The 17,581-nt window shown below is 34.1% G+C and overlaps 1 protein-coding gene across 1 annotated transcript; it reads left to right on the top strand.

Annotated features, from left to right (window-relative positions):
* The first annotated feature begins 1,128 nt into the window (after positions 1-1,128).
* On the top strand, positions 1,129-16,949 carry LOC106051012 (signal recognition particle receptor subunit alpha homolog). The gene is made up of 14 exons (XM_056009870.1): positions 1,129-1,337; positions 3,402-3,485; positions 4,550-4,749; positions 5,731-5,852; positions 7,772-7,925; positions 8,123-8,258; positions 9,782-9,903; positions 10,619-10,731; positions 10,866-10,952; positions 12,176-12,348; positions 12,594-12,804; positions 13,616-13,701; positions 14,583-14,759; positions 15,569-16,949. Exons 1-14 carry the CDS (start codon positions 1,221-1,223, stop codon positions 15,695-15,697), a joined length of 1,911 nt encoding a protein of 636 aa, XP_055865845.1. The 5' UTR covers positions 1,129-1,220; the 3' UTR covers positions 15,698-16,949.
* The last annotated feature ends 632 nt before the right edge of the window (positions 16,950-17,581 follow it).

Genomic DNA, 17,581 nt, shown 5'->3' with positions numbered 1-17,581 from the left:
CGATGATCCCGGGTTCCACCCTGCAAACTGCCCCCCCCCCCCCCGTATATGCATAATAACTTATTGAGGGAAAAAAATGAATACGTCATGGTCAAACTTTGTGGATGCTGATTGGCCAAAATAACTGTATAGCACATAAATTGGTAACATACGAGCTAGGTCATATTACCAAACAAGGAGCAATATACCATTTTGTTTTGCCCAAAAAGCAAAAATGCTACAAAGGCATTCCAAATTACAAATAATAACTATGTAAAAATTTACTACAAATAATCATTCTTAAAAACCCTGGTCCTTTTTTTTTTCTTCTATGGCTTAATAAGGTACAACATATTTACTGTATTAAATTTACAGAAGGCATACTGTATGACTCTTTATTTACGAAATAAACGATTTTGATAGCCCCTCAGAATCGACAAGCATTAAGATGCTGTCTTTACCGAAACTAAATGGAGTATCGAAACACTTATATGGTAGTTGGCATCATATAGATTCCAGGAAAGGCTTCCAGAATATTGAGCAACAAATTCTTTCAACTGGTCTGGTTTACGAGCCTGACGGTGACAAGGGAATCTCCGATCGCGAAAATCCCCTCAGGCGCGAGGCCAAGCTTAGGCGCTGTGCGGTTGCCACCCCATAAAGCCGATACTGGTCGCAAGTCGTAAGCATTTGTTGGTGAATGCCTGAAGCTTGTCTGCGTTGCTATTTGGTAGATCAGTCATATCGGCTTAATTATGGGAAAACTGTGAATTAAGCTTCCTGCATGTTGAATAATTGTTTTGCTAATGTTTAGTTTATGTGAACTGGACATAGGGAATTCTACCATTTAAAGAATCCCCCAAGCTCAAGTCATACTGATTCGCACTGACCATCATAAAAATATGATTGGATTGCAACTAAAATTTCTATCTTTATTTTTATGCAACAAAACATACATTGTCTTAAAATATGTCACTGTTTTTATTTTTTAAAATTTGAACTGTAATTGTTCTTTAAAGTTTGTTCTCATAAAAATATAGATCTAGATTATTCTAGATTTAGATCTACATTAAAGATCTAGAATTATAGACAAAATTTAGATAAGCATTTCTTATGTTTCTTACGTTTCATTGAAATATTCGGGTTAAAGTTTTGTATTTACTCACTTGAGAACTTTATTTACCGTTCTGAGTTAGCCAACAAGGATTTAACTAAACACAAAACATTCACACGAAGACAATATGTTAGACTTTTTCACAATATTTAGTAAAGGTGGAATAGTTTTATGGTGTTTCCAGGGAACTTCTCAACTATTCACACCTTCCGTAAATGCCCTGATCAAGTCAGTAATTCTCCAGGTAATCGTGAACATAAATATAAATTTTTAAACTTAAACTCATTAAACTGTTTAATCTGTTATTTAAACTTATTTCATTTATTTAATTATTTTAATAATAATTGTACTTAACTTGTACACTGTCACTCAGTGTCTCTGTCTCTAGCCTAGTCACTTCTAGTTCTTACCTCTACTGTGGTCTAGACTCTAGATTTAATTTAGATTATCATATAATATATCTAGATCTATATCTTATAATTACTTTTAAATGTCTAGACTTAGTCCAAAAGACTTAGACTTAGAGAGTGACTTAGACTCTAGAGCAGTGATTCCCAAAGTGGTCTATATAGACCCCCAGGTGTCTACGAAGACTTCCAAGGGGTCTACGAAAGTGAAAAAATAAATTGGGGGTCTATGAGATGTCCATGGGGGTCTACGATAATGAATTTCATTTCATTTGTGACTTTAATTTTCACTCCCATTGATGCAATTATTTCCTACACTAATATGTAAATGTACCTTTAATTCTTTAAATATTTATACTGCTATTCAAATGAAAAATAAAGATAAAGTTCAGAATACACCCACAAAATCTCTCTTCGACATCATATAGAGAAGATGATGCGTTTGTGAGCGTCTTACAATATCTCGGAAAACACTGAAGGTAAAACATTGATGTTACCTGCCCTTGAAGTAGTTTTAAAAACTTGTATTGCACACAAACCTACATCTGATATTATGAATTTTTTAAAGCAACAATACAGTTCATGGGAACATCGGTGGTATAAATTATAACATTAAAAGCTTCTTGTGTAATGCTTTGCAAATGACATATATACAGTTTGGGATCAACGGTCTAGCAGGCTCTGACAGATGTAGAGCTGTTTGCTGCAAACTGCCTAAGGGTTGCTGGCTCCTTATTTTTCTTGGGGTTGACTCACAAAACCTTTCCCATGTTTGAGTATAGCTGCAAGGCAGCAGAGGTTTGAATTCAGTTCTCCTTCTGCTAGGTGGGTAGAAAGCGCCAGCCTTTCCAAAGCTTACTGCTTTTGGCGCCAGTTACTCATCTTCGCCCCTTCTCCTGTTAGTGTAAAACAGTTCTGCGGACCCAATTAGAGCCACACATGAAAGATCCAGAAATACAAGAGATACTGCTATTTATGAAAACGTTTACAAGAATCCCTAAAGCAAATTACTGAATTAATATTTAATGTTTCATAGAACAACAAATTCCTATATGAAACATAATATCCGGATGGTGAGCCTACAAAAACCCCCCCAACATTTCCAGTGTGTTTGAGTCTAGAAATATTTATTTTGTTATTTTAATTGGTTTAAATTTAAATTTTATCAATCTGTATAACTTCAAATGTAGCTTTAAATTGCCTTTTCACTCTTAGACTGAATACAGTTAGACATTAGTTTTAAAAAAATGTTGATTGATTTGCAATGTTGCAACACAAGTTAAGCAGGGGGTCTACGGAAAATCAGAAACCATGGCAAGGGGTCTACGAGACAAAAAAGTTTGGGAACCACTGCTCTAGAGTCTAGACTAGCAGTAGCAGTCTGAGTGAGTCTAGGTTCTAGCACTCTAGCTATCTCTATCTCTGATCTATAATAATATTGACTATATACACGTAACACTACAGTACACTAATAAATCTTGTATTATAGGGGGTTCAGTCAAAAGGAAAACGTATCATATCCGACTGTAGATCTTGCTGGATTTATTTTATATAAAGATGAATCTATTGGTCTCAAGCATCTAATACTTTTTTTACTAATAGGACATAATTATGAAACTTAAATTACTGGTTCCAATTTATAAATGTATATTAGTCTATATAGAAATATAATTTAAATAAGAATAATCTAGTTGGCTAGCAATGGCCAATGTTATTCAGTAATAATTTATTTTAATTTTTTTTTTTGTGCTCAGTATGATTGCCAAAGTTATAATGGTTAATGTTCCTCTTAGGGGCCCAAACCTGAGTGATCCTCATTCTTGGTCTTGGGGGTAGACATACATGTCTCAAATTACAAAATATATTCTAATGTTTTTCTATTTTTTGCTTGTTTTCTGTAGGAAAGAACTGGCAATAATACCTATTCTCATGAATCTTTGACCTTAAAATATAAACTCGACAATGAGTTTGAGCTGATATTTGTGGTAAGTAGCTGACATTTTGAGAGAATGTTGTTACTTTAGACATTCAGTGATAAATAAAGTGTAGTTTTTTTTTTTTGTTACTATGTTTACAAAATGTACACTGTAGTTGAGAAAAATGAATTAGAATTCTGCATTTGTAATATTCTAGTTTCTCACTCTTTAATACATACATTTGTGTGATCACTGAGATATTAACTTTTTTTTTAAAACTCAGCCCCTCTTGTTATAAATGTTTGACCATGTTTTTCCTTAATGTTTGGCCAACTACCAAACTATTTATTTGTTTTAATTCTTAAATAGTCCTTGTAAAGTTAAAAAGTAAAGTTTTCCCTTTCAGACCTTGCAATCTATGGGGCAGAGGATGTTTAGGTCATCTGTTTCTTTTGCCAACTGTTAAAGAGCATGGTGTCATGTGTCCAGCACAACGACCAACCCCCTTTACTTGGTACCTCAATTCAAGTCAGGTACCCATTAGAGTTGGTTAGACATAGGGGCGCCCAAAAAATCCAGAAATTCAAAATCCCAGGCTTCACAGAGATTTGAACTCATGACCCATACATACTGTCACATCAGTTTAAATAAACCTAATCTAGGGTAATAAACTTAGAATAATTTAGCCCAGCTGAGGGAAAACCCCAAATGCTGGGGTATTGAAAAACCCATGCCCTGGTGTATAGAAACATCCATGAAACTTGTACAGTCTAGTCATATATTTATTTCTTCAGTTAAGAAATCAGATCTAGTATTAATCTGAATCTGTTTGTTAACGAGCTTTGAAAGAAAGTATTCATTTGATACAGTTTTATTTTGTATATTCTCAGAGTTCTGTATAATAAGTGATTCCTAGTTTTTGAATTAAAGTTCTGTATTTGAATTGAAAGCATCCTCGTTATTTGAATCTCTAAAGATATTTAGATCTAGAGATAATATCTACAGAATCCCTGGCACACCTTGAGACATCTTGAGACATTGACACCTCATCTAGAACATCCTGATACATATTAATCACCTTCAAGATCCCAAGATGTAACACAGACATATATATGTTTTTCTTTCCCATGCAGGTGGCTTATCAAAACATCCTGCAGCTGTCTTATGTTGATAAGTTCCTGACTGACATTCAGCTCAAGTTCAGGGAGAAGTACAAGAATGTTTTGCTCAGTCGTTTCTATGGTGACAAGAGCTTCGCGGAATTTACAGAACTGTTCAATGGGTTGCTGAAAGAAACAGAAGATGAATCAAAGAGAGATCAAGCTGCCAAAAAGTGAGTTAACAGCACCTCCCATTGGATTGTTTACCTACTCAGTAACATGTTAAGTGACATTCTCAAGAACCTACTTTCGCAAGAAATTGTTTATAAATATAAGAAACATTTCTTGACTAAACTCTATCGGATGGGGTGGTGGAGTAGTAAAGTAATTGGAGATTCTTGAGCTTAGACGTTGATTTTTATAAAGGATTTCATTTTCTCTCAATAACTTACACTGGTTGTGTAAAGTAGGGGCTACCTATGTTAAAGCCTTGGGTTAATGTTAGACAAAGTAACAGGGTGACTGCAACACTTTGTTAGTGATAAGACATAAACAGTGGAACTTCTACATCCTTGTTAATGTTAGACAAAGTAGCAGGTAACACCCTTGTTAGTGTCAGATGTCAAAAAAAAATGTCCCTTATATACCTTGTGATCTGTAGGGCAGACGATGTAAAGGTCATCTGTTTCTATGGCCAACTACCAAAACCCTTTACTTTCCCCAACCAATGTAGGGTTCCCGGGGCATGCCCTTAAAATTCCAAAATAAAAAATCCCCGGTCTGCACCCAAGACCTCTTGGTTTGGAAGTCTAGAGCTTACCACTTGGCCACAATGCCCCATTGTCAGATGTAGGTAAACATTACTTTCTCTACCCCCCCCTACAGCACACACACCTTTAGGTGTCAAAGATACTTTACTTACTAATACTACACGAAGGTTTCAAAATTGAAGCAGCTAGAAATGTGTATTTTAAAGCTTACTATCAATACTTCATCCTAACCAGTTGTCATGCATTACAACCAATTAGCTTTGCTTCCCTCAAAATAATTAAAATATATTAATAAAAAGCCAGTTTGTCCTCGAATCCTTTGCTACAGTATCTGACCAGGACCATTAGCTTGATAGACCAATGCTCTTATGATTTAGACTGATAGATCTCTTGACTAATTGATCTGAAATACATTTCTTTCTTTTGTTGTCTCATGATCGATAGGAAAATGAGAACTTTTGATGAGTCTCAGAAGTCTAAGAAAACAGTTTCCTCCATGATTGAGAGAAAAGATGGAAAAGAAGAGAAAAAAGTGAATAAAGGCAAAGAGAATAAGATGCCCAAAGGTAAGCAACGGATGTTTTTATATCAAACAACTTTTGCTCTTCCTTTGATGACAACTTCAGACATATTTATAATGTATACAAAATACATATTTATTTTTCCTCAGAAAAATTAGCTAATTTTTCTCAAGGTTGAGGCTAACACAAAATGTTTAGATCAAATACACACATATGCACTAAGTACAATATTTTAAACTAGTCGACCCACGGCGTAGCATACGCCGCTATTTTGCAGGGCGGCCTTAGGCCAATGCTATCTATGCGACCGCAGTGGGCCCCGCACTTTCATATCATCTGCGCTAATTCTAGGTGTATAAATTATTAAATTAAACAATTTTATAAGTTTTAACAGATTTCCCGTAGCCTCCTGTTGATTTACCAGGTGCTCCTGGAAATCTCCTGAAATTGCAAACTATTAAAAAAAAGCCCTGAAAATATCCTGAAATTATTAAAATCTTTAAAAAACCCATACCAGACCTGCCTACCGTTACGCAAAATGCGTATTCGTTACGCAAAATCTCCCAAAAATGACCGTCAGTACGCAAATACGCATTGAACCCGTCGCGTTACGCTTTTCGTATCCTTTTTTTCCCCCTCTCTTGACTAGCTTACGAGCGGTCACGGAGGTCACGCTAAGCCGTTTTGTTGGCCGGGGGGGGGGGGGGACAGAAAAGGTGGGGGAACACATTGTGTCCAGATCTATATGTTGATTGGTTCTTAAAAGCAATTAGATTTAGTCTAGAAATGAAGAACGCGAGAGTGAGGGAGTGGCGGGTTGGTACCGTCAGTTAGCTGATACACCAACGTGACTTTTTTTGTTGTAAGTTCATTAGTAGAAATTAATTACGTTGAATCCCTGATTCCCGTATTCATTTGTATAGAAAAAAATATCGAAGTGCTATCGATTCAAAACACATTGAGTAACATTGTAGATATCTAGTCTAGATCTGGATTCTAGATCTAGAAAGCTTGTTATACAGGAATAGATCTAGCTAGTCATTACGTTAGTCATGATTCTCTACATTACTCAACAATCTAGATCCAATTTAGTTGTAGTATGATTTAGATTGATTAGATCTAGATCGATAACATCTACTACCATCTAGTCTGGATCTAGACTAGATTCTTAGTCTTAGTATAGAATAGATCAAGGATGAAGGTAGGCTTACGAAAGTTTGGAGTAGACCTACGTTTGTAGCGGATCCACGGCATCGGTAACACTCTCGAGCCCAGATCTAGGTCTGGAGTAGATTATATTCATTATATAGACATAGATCTAGTCTAGATATCATCTCTATTGTCGTATTGATCTAGATTTAGATTGTAGATTTAAACATGACATTTAGATCTAATAGTATATATATATATATATATGACAAAGTAGTGGATCTCGTAAGTGTTACGCATTCTGGTTCCAAAATACGCATTTTGACCATCAGCGTTACGCATTTGGATTTTTTTTGGTAGGCAGGTCTGCCATACAAATCTCCTGAAATATATAAACAAAAATTGTCATTTTGGGGTGTCATTCAATATGGAAAAGCCTAGTGACTATTTGTACCAGCTCTTGTAGCAGTCCTTCATTTTCACCATATTTTAACTGCCATTTTCAAATTGTTCAGAATATTGTACCTAGTGTGGTCATTATGTTATGTGCATGCATTATTCATTGGACCAACACTTGTAAGCATAATCTAAGTAATGACTCATGCTGTTATTGCAACTTTTGATAAGCGGTTTTGAGCCGACTATTTACAGCCCACTATTAACCATGGTGTTTTTTATGACTCTTTTTTTTTTTTAAAGCCTTTCCATCTAAGTGAAGAATTAGAAAAACCTTAATTTTATAGGTGTCCCAGTGTTAGAAATTATAGAAACAATCTTGTAACCATAATATTTTTTAAATTATTTTTTTTTTACAGAAACACCCGAACCACCTATTGCGGCACAAAGCTCACCTGTTTTGACCTCATCGTCAGTTTCTCAAAATAGCAACGGAGGCCTAGATGAAGAGACGAGAATGAAAAACCTTCAGAAGTTGTTGAATAAGAATAAAAAGAAACCCACAACTGTCAAGTACCTAATGCATTTTCATTCTGTTTTGTTCTTTAACTGTGTTATATATTTTATATTATAAGTTAATAAAAAAAAAGAGTTAATTAGTACTGAAAAAATGGAAGGATGAATTAACATCTAGGCAAAAAGATGAGTTGTATTAGCGTAGAGAAATTTGAAGGATGCATTCATAGATAAATGTGTTTTCCTTCAAACAGTAAAAGTCCAGAACCCTCCAAACCAAAAGGAAAGAAAGAAACCAAGTGGGATAACTCTGGCTCTACAAAAGACATGGCCACTTTGGATTTTAGTTCTTCTACAGATACAGTTGGCTTTATGCCTTCGAAAGATGAGGTAAAAACCTGTATATATCGTAACAGCTCCATTAACGCTTTAAACCCACATTTTCTGAGACCAGCATTTTAGTCACTTGACCGTTATTAGCCTGGCCAGGGTTTTTTTTTGCACTGGTATAGCGTAGCGGCACCTTTTTCAATGTGGGGAAAAAATTATTACTTTTCCCATATTTTCTCATATTTTAATGTTTATTATTACTATATTAGTAGTTAAAAGTTAGGCAATTCATCACTCATTACCAGCACCTTTTTTTTTTTTTACAAAAAAAGCACTGGTCCTGGCTTTTATAACTTTTAACATTTAAAACAAATTTGAAATATTTTAAGCCATATAATTGAAGGGGAAGCCATCTTTATAAAGCCTTTTGTTAATTGGTCTTTGGCAGTATTAAGTTGTCTTTTTTTTTTTTTTATTAAAATGATGTGTATATTCTAATGTTCTAACACTCATAAAATAAATTATTAAAATTTAATAGTGTAGTAGATTATAAAATAGGTCTGAGGAAATGATTTATTAATTAATTAAATATATTTAAGCTAAAACATAGACAAGACAAGCACTGATGCATTTCGGATATATTATATTTAATATATAAATAAATTTGCATACTCTCAATTATCATTATAGCATTATTAAGGATAATTAATATACCATGATAAGTGTGAAGTAGGCACTATGGTGAACATAATAGTTTAATGTAACAATATATTTCCTTATTTTATTGGTAATTTTGATATAAATGTGAAGGGGTGTAATATTTTTATTTTTCACAAATAGCAGACATCTTAATTTGCTCTAGTGTTGGTCTTCATTGTATCTTATAGTCATTGATACCTATATATATTGAGGCATAAACTATATGCTTTTGTTAAACATACAAGCATTCATAATGTAGGATGAAGTATATTAATTTACATTTTGCTGTGGCATTTTACTTCTTGAGAGACAATCTTTTCCATTTGCAACTTCTTGCGTGACTGTAGAGGCCAATCCTTATTACACAGCTGTGGTCACAGGTTGGGCATCTGTAATCACCAGGTGCTGTTGCACTTTCACCGGACTTTCTACTTCTGTTGCGTATGGGATCTGCAATCCGGGACACTTCCTTTATGCGGATCATATCCTTTTAACTTTACCTTTATCCAGTGCCACTTTTTCACAACTGTTAGACAAAAATTTGTAGTAATTGTTGAAAGCTATCAGTTGAACCAAATGCTGATGTCTACAGTAATGTATGTTAAACACTTTATATAAGTTTGTTTTCAGGTACAAGTTTTTAAATTGTCTTTTATACTTTATCAGTCTAGTTTATGTGGCATATTTAAGTTTGCACATTTTGACTAAAAAATACCTCATTTATTTCATTGAAAATGAATATTTATGTCAGTCTATAAAGGCAGCTCTGTGCTCCATTTTGAAGTTGTCCAGCTAATTGAGGTAGCAGTTGGAGCCTAGCCTTTTGACTCCTCAGCCACCAAACTGTTCTTATTGTTGAACCTTTTTTTTTGTTTTGTTTCCAGCAAGCACAGGTTGGTCAAATGAAAGGTGATCTGAAAGACATTGAAGAAGATGAGGATGATGAAGTAGTGGATGATTCAGATGACTCAGAAGAAGTTGTTGCTGAACAAAAGTCTAGTAATAAGTAAGACATGCTCTTAATTATATTCCATTATGTTGTTTTTTTGTGTGTGTTATTGTTTTTGTACTTTTTGTTTATCTCAACAAAAAAAAAGTTGTTCAAATAGAAATAGAAAGTTTTCTGTAGCTCACATTGAAATAATTTTCTTTTTCTCTGTTTATTTGGATCTTCTGTTCAAACTGGAATCAGTTCATTATCATGACCTGTTTTTTTTCTATTCTAGGACAGTAGGAATTTATCAATGATAAATATAAAAGAATTTCTGCTTACATGTTCAATAAGAGCTTGTTAATCAAAGTCCTCATTATTTCTAATGACACCTTAGGTTAATTTATGATTTTATTTCACCCCTCCTTTCCTAAGCAACAGAAGAAAATGCTTTCCAAAATCCAAATTTTTGTTTTTTTCGCTGTTGTCTTAAATGAAAGACTTCATTTTTCTAAGTTTGTTGGAATCACTACAGGGATTATAAACCTGTTCAAAAGATTTTGAACTATAATACTTGCCTGGACATTTTAGTTAGTAAATTTAAGTCATATCTCGTTCTTGTAGATCAGTTCAGGCAAAGCAGAGGTCTTTCATTAAGCTGCATCAAGGTTTACAATGATGTTAAGATAATTCCTAGAATCTAAATATATCTCTTTTAAAACATAAGTTAAGTCATAAAAATTCTTGAATAGGAGGAGATAATGAGCTTTTTTTTTTTTTAATATAACAGGTCAAAGTCTAGTGGAGGTGTCTTCAGCATGTTCCGCAACTTAGTTGGCTCTAAGACTTTGACTGCCGAAAGTCTTGCCCCTGCATTAGAAAAAATGAAAGACCACTTAATAGGTAATACTTGATCTTGATACATTGTCTGGTACTCTGCTATATTTTTTTTTGTGGTTGTATATTTTAAAATTATAGGTTTAGGTTTAATGTTTTAATTTGCCCATTGTTATTCTTTTTTTTTTTTTTTTTTACAGGAAAAAATGTTGCCTCTGATATAGCTGTAAAGTTGTGTGATTCAGTGGCTGCTAAACTAGAGGGGAAAGTTCTAGGAACATTTGGAAGTGAGTGAAAAGTTGTTAAATCTTGTAAAAGTAAATGTTAAGTTCCCATTTCAGACCTTGCGATCTATTGGGCAGATGATGTAAAGTTCATCTGTTTCTTTGGCCAACAGAAAATGAGCAGGGTGTCATGTGGCCAGCACAAAGACCAACCGCTTTTGCTTTTCCCAAGTAAAGTCGGGTACCCAATAGAGTTGGGTGGACTCATGGGGTCTAGGTTCAGAAGCCATCGCACTTTACCACTCAGCCACCATGCCCCCTTTTAAATAAAGAGATCACAATATTCTTTTAAAATGATGTAAAGAGCATCTGTTTTTGTGGCCCACGGTTACCGAGGGTGTCATGTGACCAGCACAACGACCAACCACCTTTACTTTCCCCAACTAATGTCAGGTACACATTAGAGCTGGCGCCCAAAGATTCGAACCTGGGACACCAATTCGGAAGCCAAGCGCTTTGCGGCTGAGCCACTGCTCCTGGTGCTTAAGTTGACTGTGATATTTTGAATGTTCTTAAAATCGAAGTAACTAAGTTGTTCACTAACTCACCTCACTTTTTATCAAAATTTTTACACTTGACTGCACAATTGGCTAAAGAAGGCAGGTTAAAGTGGGGAAAAAGGGGAAAAAAAAAATGTAAGTTCAACATGACCATTGAATGGTCTATAAATAAATTCAAGTGGTTGACTGAACATTCAAAGAATGAGTCAAGAGTTAATATGGTTTCTTGTAAGGTCTTTTGAAAATATTTAAAAGAAAGACTAAGCCAGATATTGGGATTGGTAGTCAGTTCAAAGAATAACCTGCCGAGTGTGCGGCCGAACTTTCCGGGCTCACATAGGTCTCACCAGCCACATGAGGAGGCATAAAACCCCAGTGCAAAAGCCCTCAGCCCCCTGAATGGCAAAGTGGTCATCATCGAACCACCATGGACGAAGTATATATATATTTTATTCCACTATTGTACTTATCACTGTTATTTGAAATTCGTTAAATTTTTTTATTAATTTATGTTGTTTGGGTTGTGTTAAAAAGGATTAAGCTTTGATCCACTTAATATTGTGTCATTAGAATATAATTATATGGATCCATGTGTTTACTGTTATCTAATCTTATAAATTACAGTCTAATGCACTTTTATCTAAAAGCTGTTTCATATATATTATAAATAAAGGTACATTAAGTTAGTTATAATTTGACAGTTTTTTCATAATATTCAATTAACAGGTGTGGCCAGTACAGTTAGAAATACTCTCCAAGAGTCCTGTGTTCAGATCCTCTCACCACGCAGACGTGTGGATATACTCCGTGATGCCATGGAGGCTAAGCAGCAGAAGCGACCCTATGTCATCACTTTCTGTGGGGTCAACGGCGTGGGAAAGTCTACCAACTTAGCCAAGGTGTGTTTCCATACATTGATTAGAATATGTAGTATCATTATGTCTGGATTTGTCTTTTAATCACTAAGATGTTACTGTTTGTTTCAGAACCGGTTTAGATTTAAAGCTACTGGTTTATTGAAGTTTAGAAGCTGTTTGGTTTGTGAAAGGAGAGTTATTGAATGTTTAGTAACAAACTGAGCACTACTGAAAAGTTATATAGGGAATTGGATCACATTGCAATTAAAGATTTCTTTCATTTTCAGGTTTGTTTCTGGCTGATAGAGAATGGACTCAGTGTTTTAATTGCTGCCTGCGACACATTTAGATCCGGTGCTGTGGAGCAACTACGCACTCACGTCCGCAAACTGAATGCCCTGCACCCTAAAGATAAACATGGCCGTGAAATGGTTCAACTCTATGAGAGAGGTTATGGAAAAGATTCAGCTGGAATAGCCATGGAAGCCATAGCCTCGGGTAGTTATTTAGTAAAATATTATCACTTATCATCACTTATATTTAAATGTTCACCAGGTAGAAATTTTCTCCTCAGAACATCTATGATATAAAATATACAACTCCTTTACAGTATCATAGCATCAGATAATCCTTGGCCTAAAGTCTCATTTCAAGCTATCTTTTATGCATAAAAAGACACATTCTCCCTAATGAGATTGGTCTGAGAAAACATGGTCTAGATTGGACCAATTAATTCCAGAGTCTGATGTGTTTTGAAGGTTTCATTGTATCTAAAAGTATTTAACAAGAGCTTTGTAGCAAAAAGTTTATTTTACCAGGTGAAGATTATATTGTAAAAAATGTAGAGATGTTTTGCTTTACAGAAATACTTCAGTTTGCCCATTTACTATAAGTGCTTTTTTTCCCCTAAATGCATGACAGTGCTATGATTATTACATTGGAACATGTTTAAAAAAAAAATAGTTTTAACGTTTGAACAGCTCAAACTGTGCTTTAAAAAACAATTTTTGAAAAGCAAGTTTTACTTTTTAAAAAAAAAATGTGAAAAGTTTTTAAAAATATTTTGAAATAAAAAAAAAATTAATGATAAGACCTTACTACATATTTAAACAGCTTCAAATTAAATTTTTTGGTAAAATGTCCAATGATTACCATTACACTTAGACAGTTGGACATTGATAGATACACATTTCAATATTAAAAATCATTATTTCATTCCAATTTTGTCCCTTGTTTTTATTAGTTTTCTTCTTGAAAATATTCCTTACATGCATCCACTGACCAGATTAAACATTTGTTTTGATTCCAGCCCGTGACTACCACATTGATGTAGTGCTAGTAGACACCGCTGGACGAATGCAGGACAATGAACCATTGATGAGAGCTTTGAGTAAAGTAAATATGAGAATCTATTGTTATAAAATTTTAACTTAATCATTTATCCAGTAGTCATGTACGGACTTGCACGTAAAAAAAAAAACAAAGAGTGATTCATGTTTAGTAGTTATAGCAGGATTAGTTCTTGCCTAGACGTGTGATGAACATTTTTTTGCTGTTTGTTTAAACTCCCTCTAGCTAAAGTCATGTGTAAATAGGTTTCAATAGTTATTTGGCACGTAGTCATCAGAAACAGTTCTTGGTTGTCTGGTTTTCACTCTAAATAATCTGCTCTGTGGGTGAGGCTGCTAGCACACAAACCCATTACTGGTTAATTGGTCTAACGTGAAGACCTCTGCTTCAATCCTACTAACATCTCTGCAAAGAATGTTACTGTGGCAAAAGTTAAAATATATATATATAATACAAACTAACAAATAAACATCTTTAAAAAAAATATGTACTTTCAATACCTTTAGAATATCAAGAAGCTTAAAAAATATTCAATTCATCATGTAGGCCTTCTAGACTGCAATATTCATTGTGAATGTCACTTCATGAGCTCTTCTTACATGAAAATAAAAAAAAAATCTTCTTGTAACGTCCTTCTCCTCCTAAAAAATTAGGCTAAAAACGTAGGAAATGCATCCTGCTGCAATAGGCACTTTTGGGTTAATGTTGATTTCTCTCAAATAAACTTGATTCTGATATCTGCTAGACATTTCATAACTGTTAGGCTATTATTAAATTACATTAGCTGACTGTGGATGTAAAGAGAAGTCTTTGACTTCCAAAAACTACTCAAAGTGTTTCAGAAATATTTGAAAACCAAATATTCTACTCTATGTAATACCTAGTTGGTATTTTATCAGTTTCTATTTGTCCTTTTATTTGTCTAGTTGGTGAAGGTAAACCAGCCAGATCTGGTCCTTTTTGTTGGAGAAGCCCTCGTGGGTAATGAGGCTGTTGACCAGCTTGTCAAGTTCAACCAGGCCTTAGCTGACCATTCCCAGTCTGCCACTCCTCGTTTGATTGACGGCATCATTTTGACCAAGTTTGACACAATAGATGACAAGGTATGACCGTTCATAAGTGTAAAGACATTAAACTAATTAGTTTTTAAAACAATGCAGGATATTTTTATAGACAGACAATGAAAGCATGAATGACAAAAGAAAACAGTCATTGATTTACTCAGGCAGTAGATAGACAAACAACAACTTTGTCTGCATCAGATGTGGGAAAATAAGCAGGTTGCAACTCGGTCTGTGTAATCACGTGAAATACTGCACTCATCCTTAATCTTCAGAATCAAAATGCCTTACAGACAAAGAAATGAGAATGATTGCTAAATCAAAGCAAATCATCAGTGGACAACTTGTTTGTACTACTAGACTGAAATACTGAGCTGTTAAAAAAAAGTACTTAGTGAAAAAAAAATCATTCAGGCAAACTTATAGCATGCTCAGAGCACTATGGTCCAATCTCGTTTGTGGACCATTGGGGGGGAGGGGTATCTGGGAGAAGGTTTTCGTGCTGCTTTTAGGCGCTCAGTAAACACAACTCTGCTCATCGAACCTTGACCCTACATCATATTTTTTTATATCAAGGTTTTATAGATAATTTATTTCAGCACATATTTTTGTCTTTTTGCACAAACATGTCAGGTATTCATTAAAGATGGTTAACTCAGGGGCATCTTAAAGGTCCCAAATATAAAAAATTCCAAATTTGAAATTGAGGCCCCTCAGTTTGGAAGACGAGTGCTTTACCACTCAGCGACCATTTGCTTTGTTAAAAATTAAACTTTTAATTGCTTATTTTCTCATTGTTGATAAGTTTAAAAGACCTAATCACTTACAAGTTTGATTGATTCTTTTTCAAGGTTGGGGCAGCTATATCAATGACTTACACCACAGGACAGCCCATTGTCTTCGTTGGCACTGGGCAGACGTACACAGACCTGCGCAACCTGAACGCTAAGGCGGTGGTATCAGCTCTGCTGAAGCCCTAATCTCACACTACTCAACAAAAGCAGATAGCAGACGCTCTGCGTACAGACCAGGGTTAGTGTGTGTGTGTGTGATATTTTTTGGTTAGTCTTTTATTTCCTTAGCTCAGTACATGTTTTTATCGAACAGTTTTGTATGCAGATTATAGTTGTATTGACCTTCACCTTAGTGAATGATGAAATTTTTAGTACTTTTTACACAGCAACACAATTTATATTTCCCCTCTTTTTAAAATTGCTATTTGAAAAGTTCTGGCATAATTTTGTAAAGATCTTTCTTTATATGGTCAACATAGTTTGGCATAGTTTCTTTATCAACAATGAGAGAAAAATGTTTTCCACAAATGTTGCACAATTAATTGTTTCCTTTAAATATACTTACTTTCTTTTTGCTTTTTAATTTATTTTTGTTGTTTTTTTCTTCCTTTTAGAAATCTATTTAAATTTTGGCTGTGGTGAAATGTTTAATTCAATAACCATTCTCGAAGTTGTTTGTTTGAATTAAAGGTCTATAAAATCTGGCTAGAAATGGTTGTTGAAGCAGAGATCTTTTATTGCATCTCAGATCTTATAGTTTGGTTTATAATATTTTTTTTTAAAGGATTGCCTTTAAAGATGTCTAGTTTATAACTTAAATAGTTTGTACTCTAAGTGCTGGTCTAAAAAAAATTATTTGTAAAACTTTTGTTTTAAGATTAAATAATATTTCGCTATAAATGAAATCGTAAGATCAGAAAGTGACCAAATTGGATTTGTAGTAGATGTATTTGCAATTTACTAATTGAAGAAGATCCAGAGAAAATATTTTAAATTGATGACTATTATTTAACAAAGTTTAACATACATAATGGCAATTAGGCATTACCCGAATTCAGCAAAATTGCTTCTATATTGAAACTTGTATCTTCTACTTTTGTACCAAGATTGTTTTGTTTTTTGCTGTCACTTTGTATTTAATGTCAATGATTTATTTGAAAAATCTAATTTGTATTCATTTTAAACTTGTTTGAATTCACCAATATCTAATATACATGTATGTTTAGTTATTTTGAGAAAATCGTATCACTTAAGTCCATGGTGAGGTGATTATTTCTGCCTGTTGTTGGGTACAGTCCTGGTGATAGTATTTGAAAGTAGACCAAGTATGAAATTCAGTGTAACAGGCTTGACCAATGTCTTTCTGTGGACATTGTAGTGTGTGAGCATGCTGAGATAGATGCTATGAATCGATGAATGTCTTTTATAAGGATTTTTTTTTTAAAATGTGGCGCCCAGTTTGGGGCAGATGTCATAGCTGTGGGAATGTGCTAGAGCAGATGTCACAGCTTTTCTTAATTTTTTTAAATGTGCTGTGGCAGATGTCTCTGTTTGTAGAATGTCTTGATGGGGACTTACAAATGTTGAAATGTGCTGGGGGCATTTGTCTCCACTTGTTGAATCTTTTGATGATGAATTTTAATTTGAGATTGTTGTGGAACAGAATTTTTAGTTGGAAAATGCCTAAATCATAATTGCTTGATATAGGATGATACATATTTACTGTAGGGATTAAGCAGAACTGGCATATAACAAAACTAATTGATAAATATTTGATATTCAATGTTTAAATAGAAATTGAATACCCACCATATTTTTAGCACCATTCAGAAAATGTCATTTAATTTCAAAGTCTATAATTTTATTTTAAAAACCGTATATTAAAATGTAAATTGTTTGGTTTTATATATTTAAACACATGTTTAGGAGATTCCAGTCTTATGTTTGTATGGTCTCATGACCATGTTTCATTAAAAAAAAAGTGTTTACTGGAGATTCCAGTGTTATGTTTCTATGGTCTGATGGCCATGTTTCATAAAAACATATGTTTACTGGAGATTCCAGTGTTAT

The sequence above is a fragment of the Biomphalaria glabrata genome, chromosome 14 (assembly GCF_947242115.1).
Source record: "Biomphalaria glabrata chromosome 14, xgBioGlab47.1, whole genome shotgun sequence".
NCBI classification, from domain to species: Eukaryota; Metazoa; Mollusca; class Gastropoda; family Planorbidae; genus Biomphalaria; species Biomphalaria glabrata.
The sequence above is the reverse complement of the archived record's forward strand: the minus strand, read 5'-3'. Positions and strand labels throughout refer to the sequence as shown.

Bases quoted from the DNA above. Each gene is read 5' to 3' on its own strand.
- LOC106051012 (XM_056009870.1), top strand. From the start codon at position 1,221: ATGTTAGACTTTTTCACAATATTTAGTAAAGGTGGAATAGTTTTATGG. The intron at 1,338-3,401 runs GTAATCGTGAAC...TGTTTTCTGTAG, and splicing joins TCAAGTCAGTAATTCTCCAG to GAAAGAACTGGCAATAATAC. The intron at 8,259-9,781 runs GTAAAAACCTGT...TTTTGTTTCCAG, and splicing joins TTATGCCTTCGAAAGATGAG to CAAGCACAGGTTGGTCAAAT.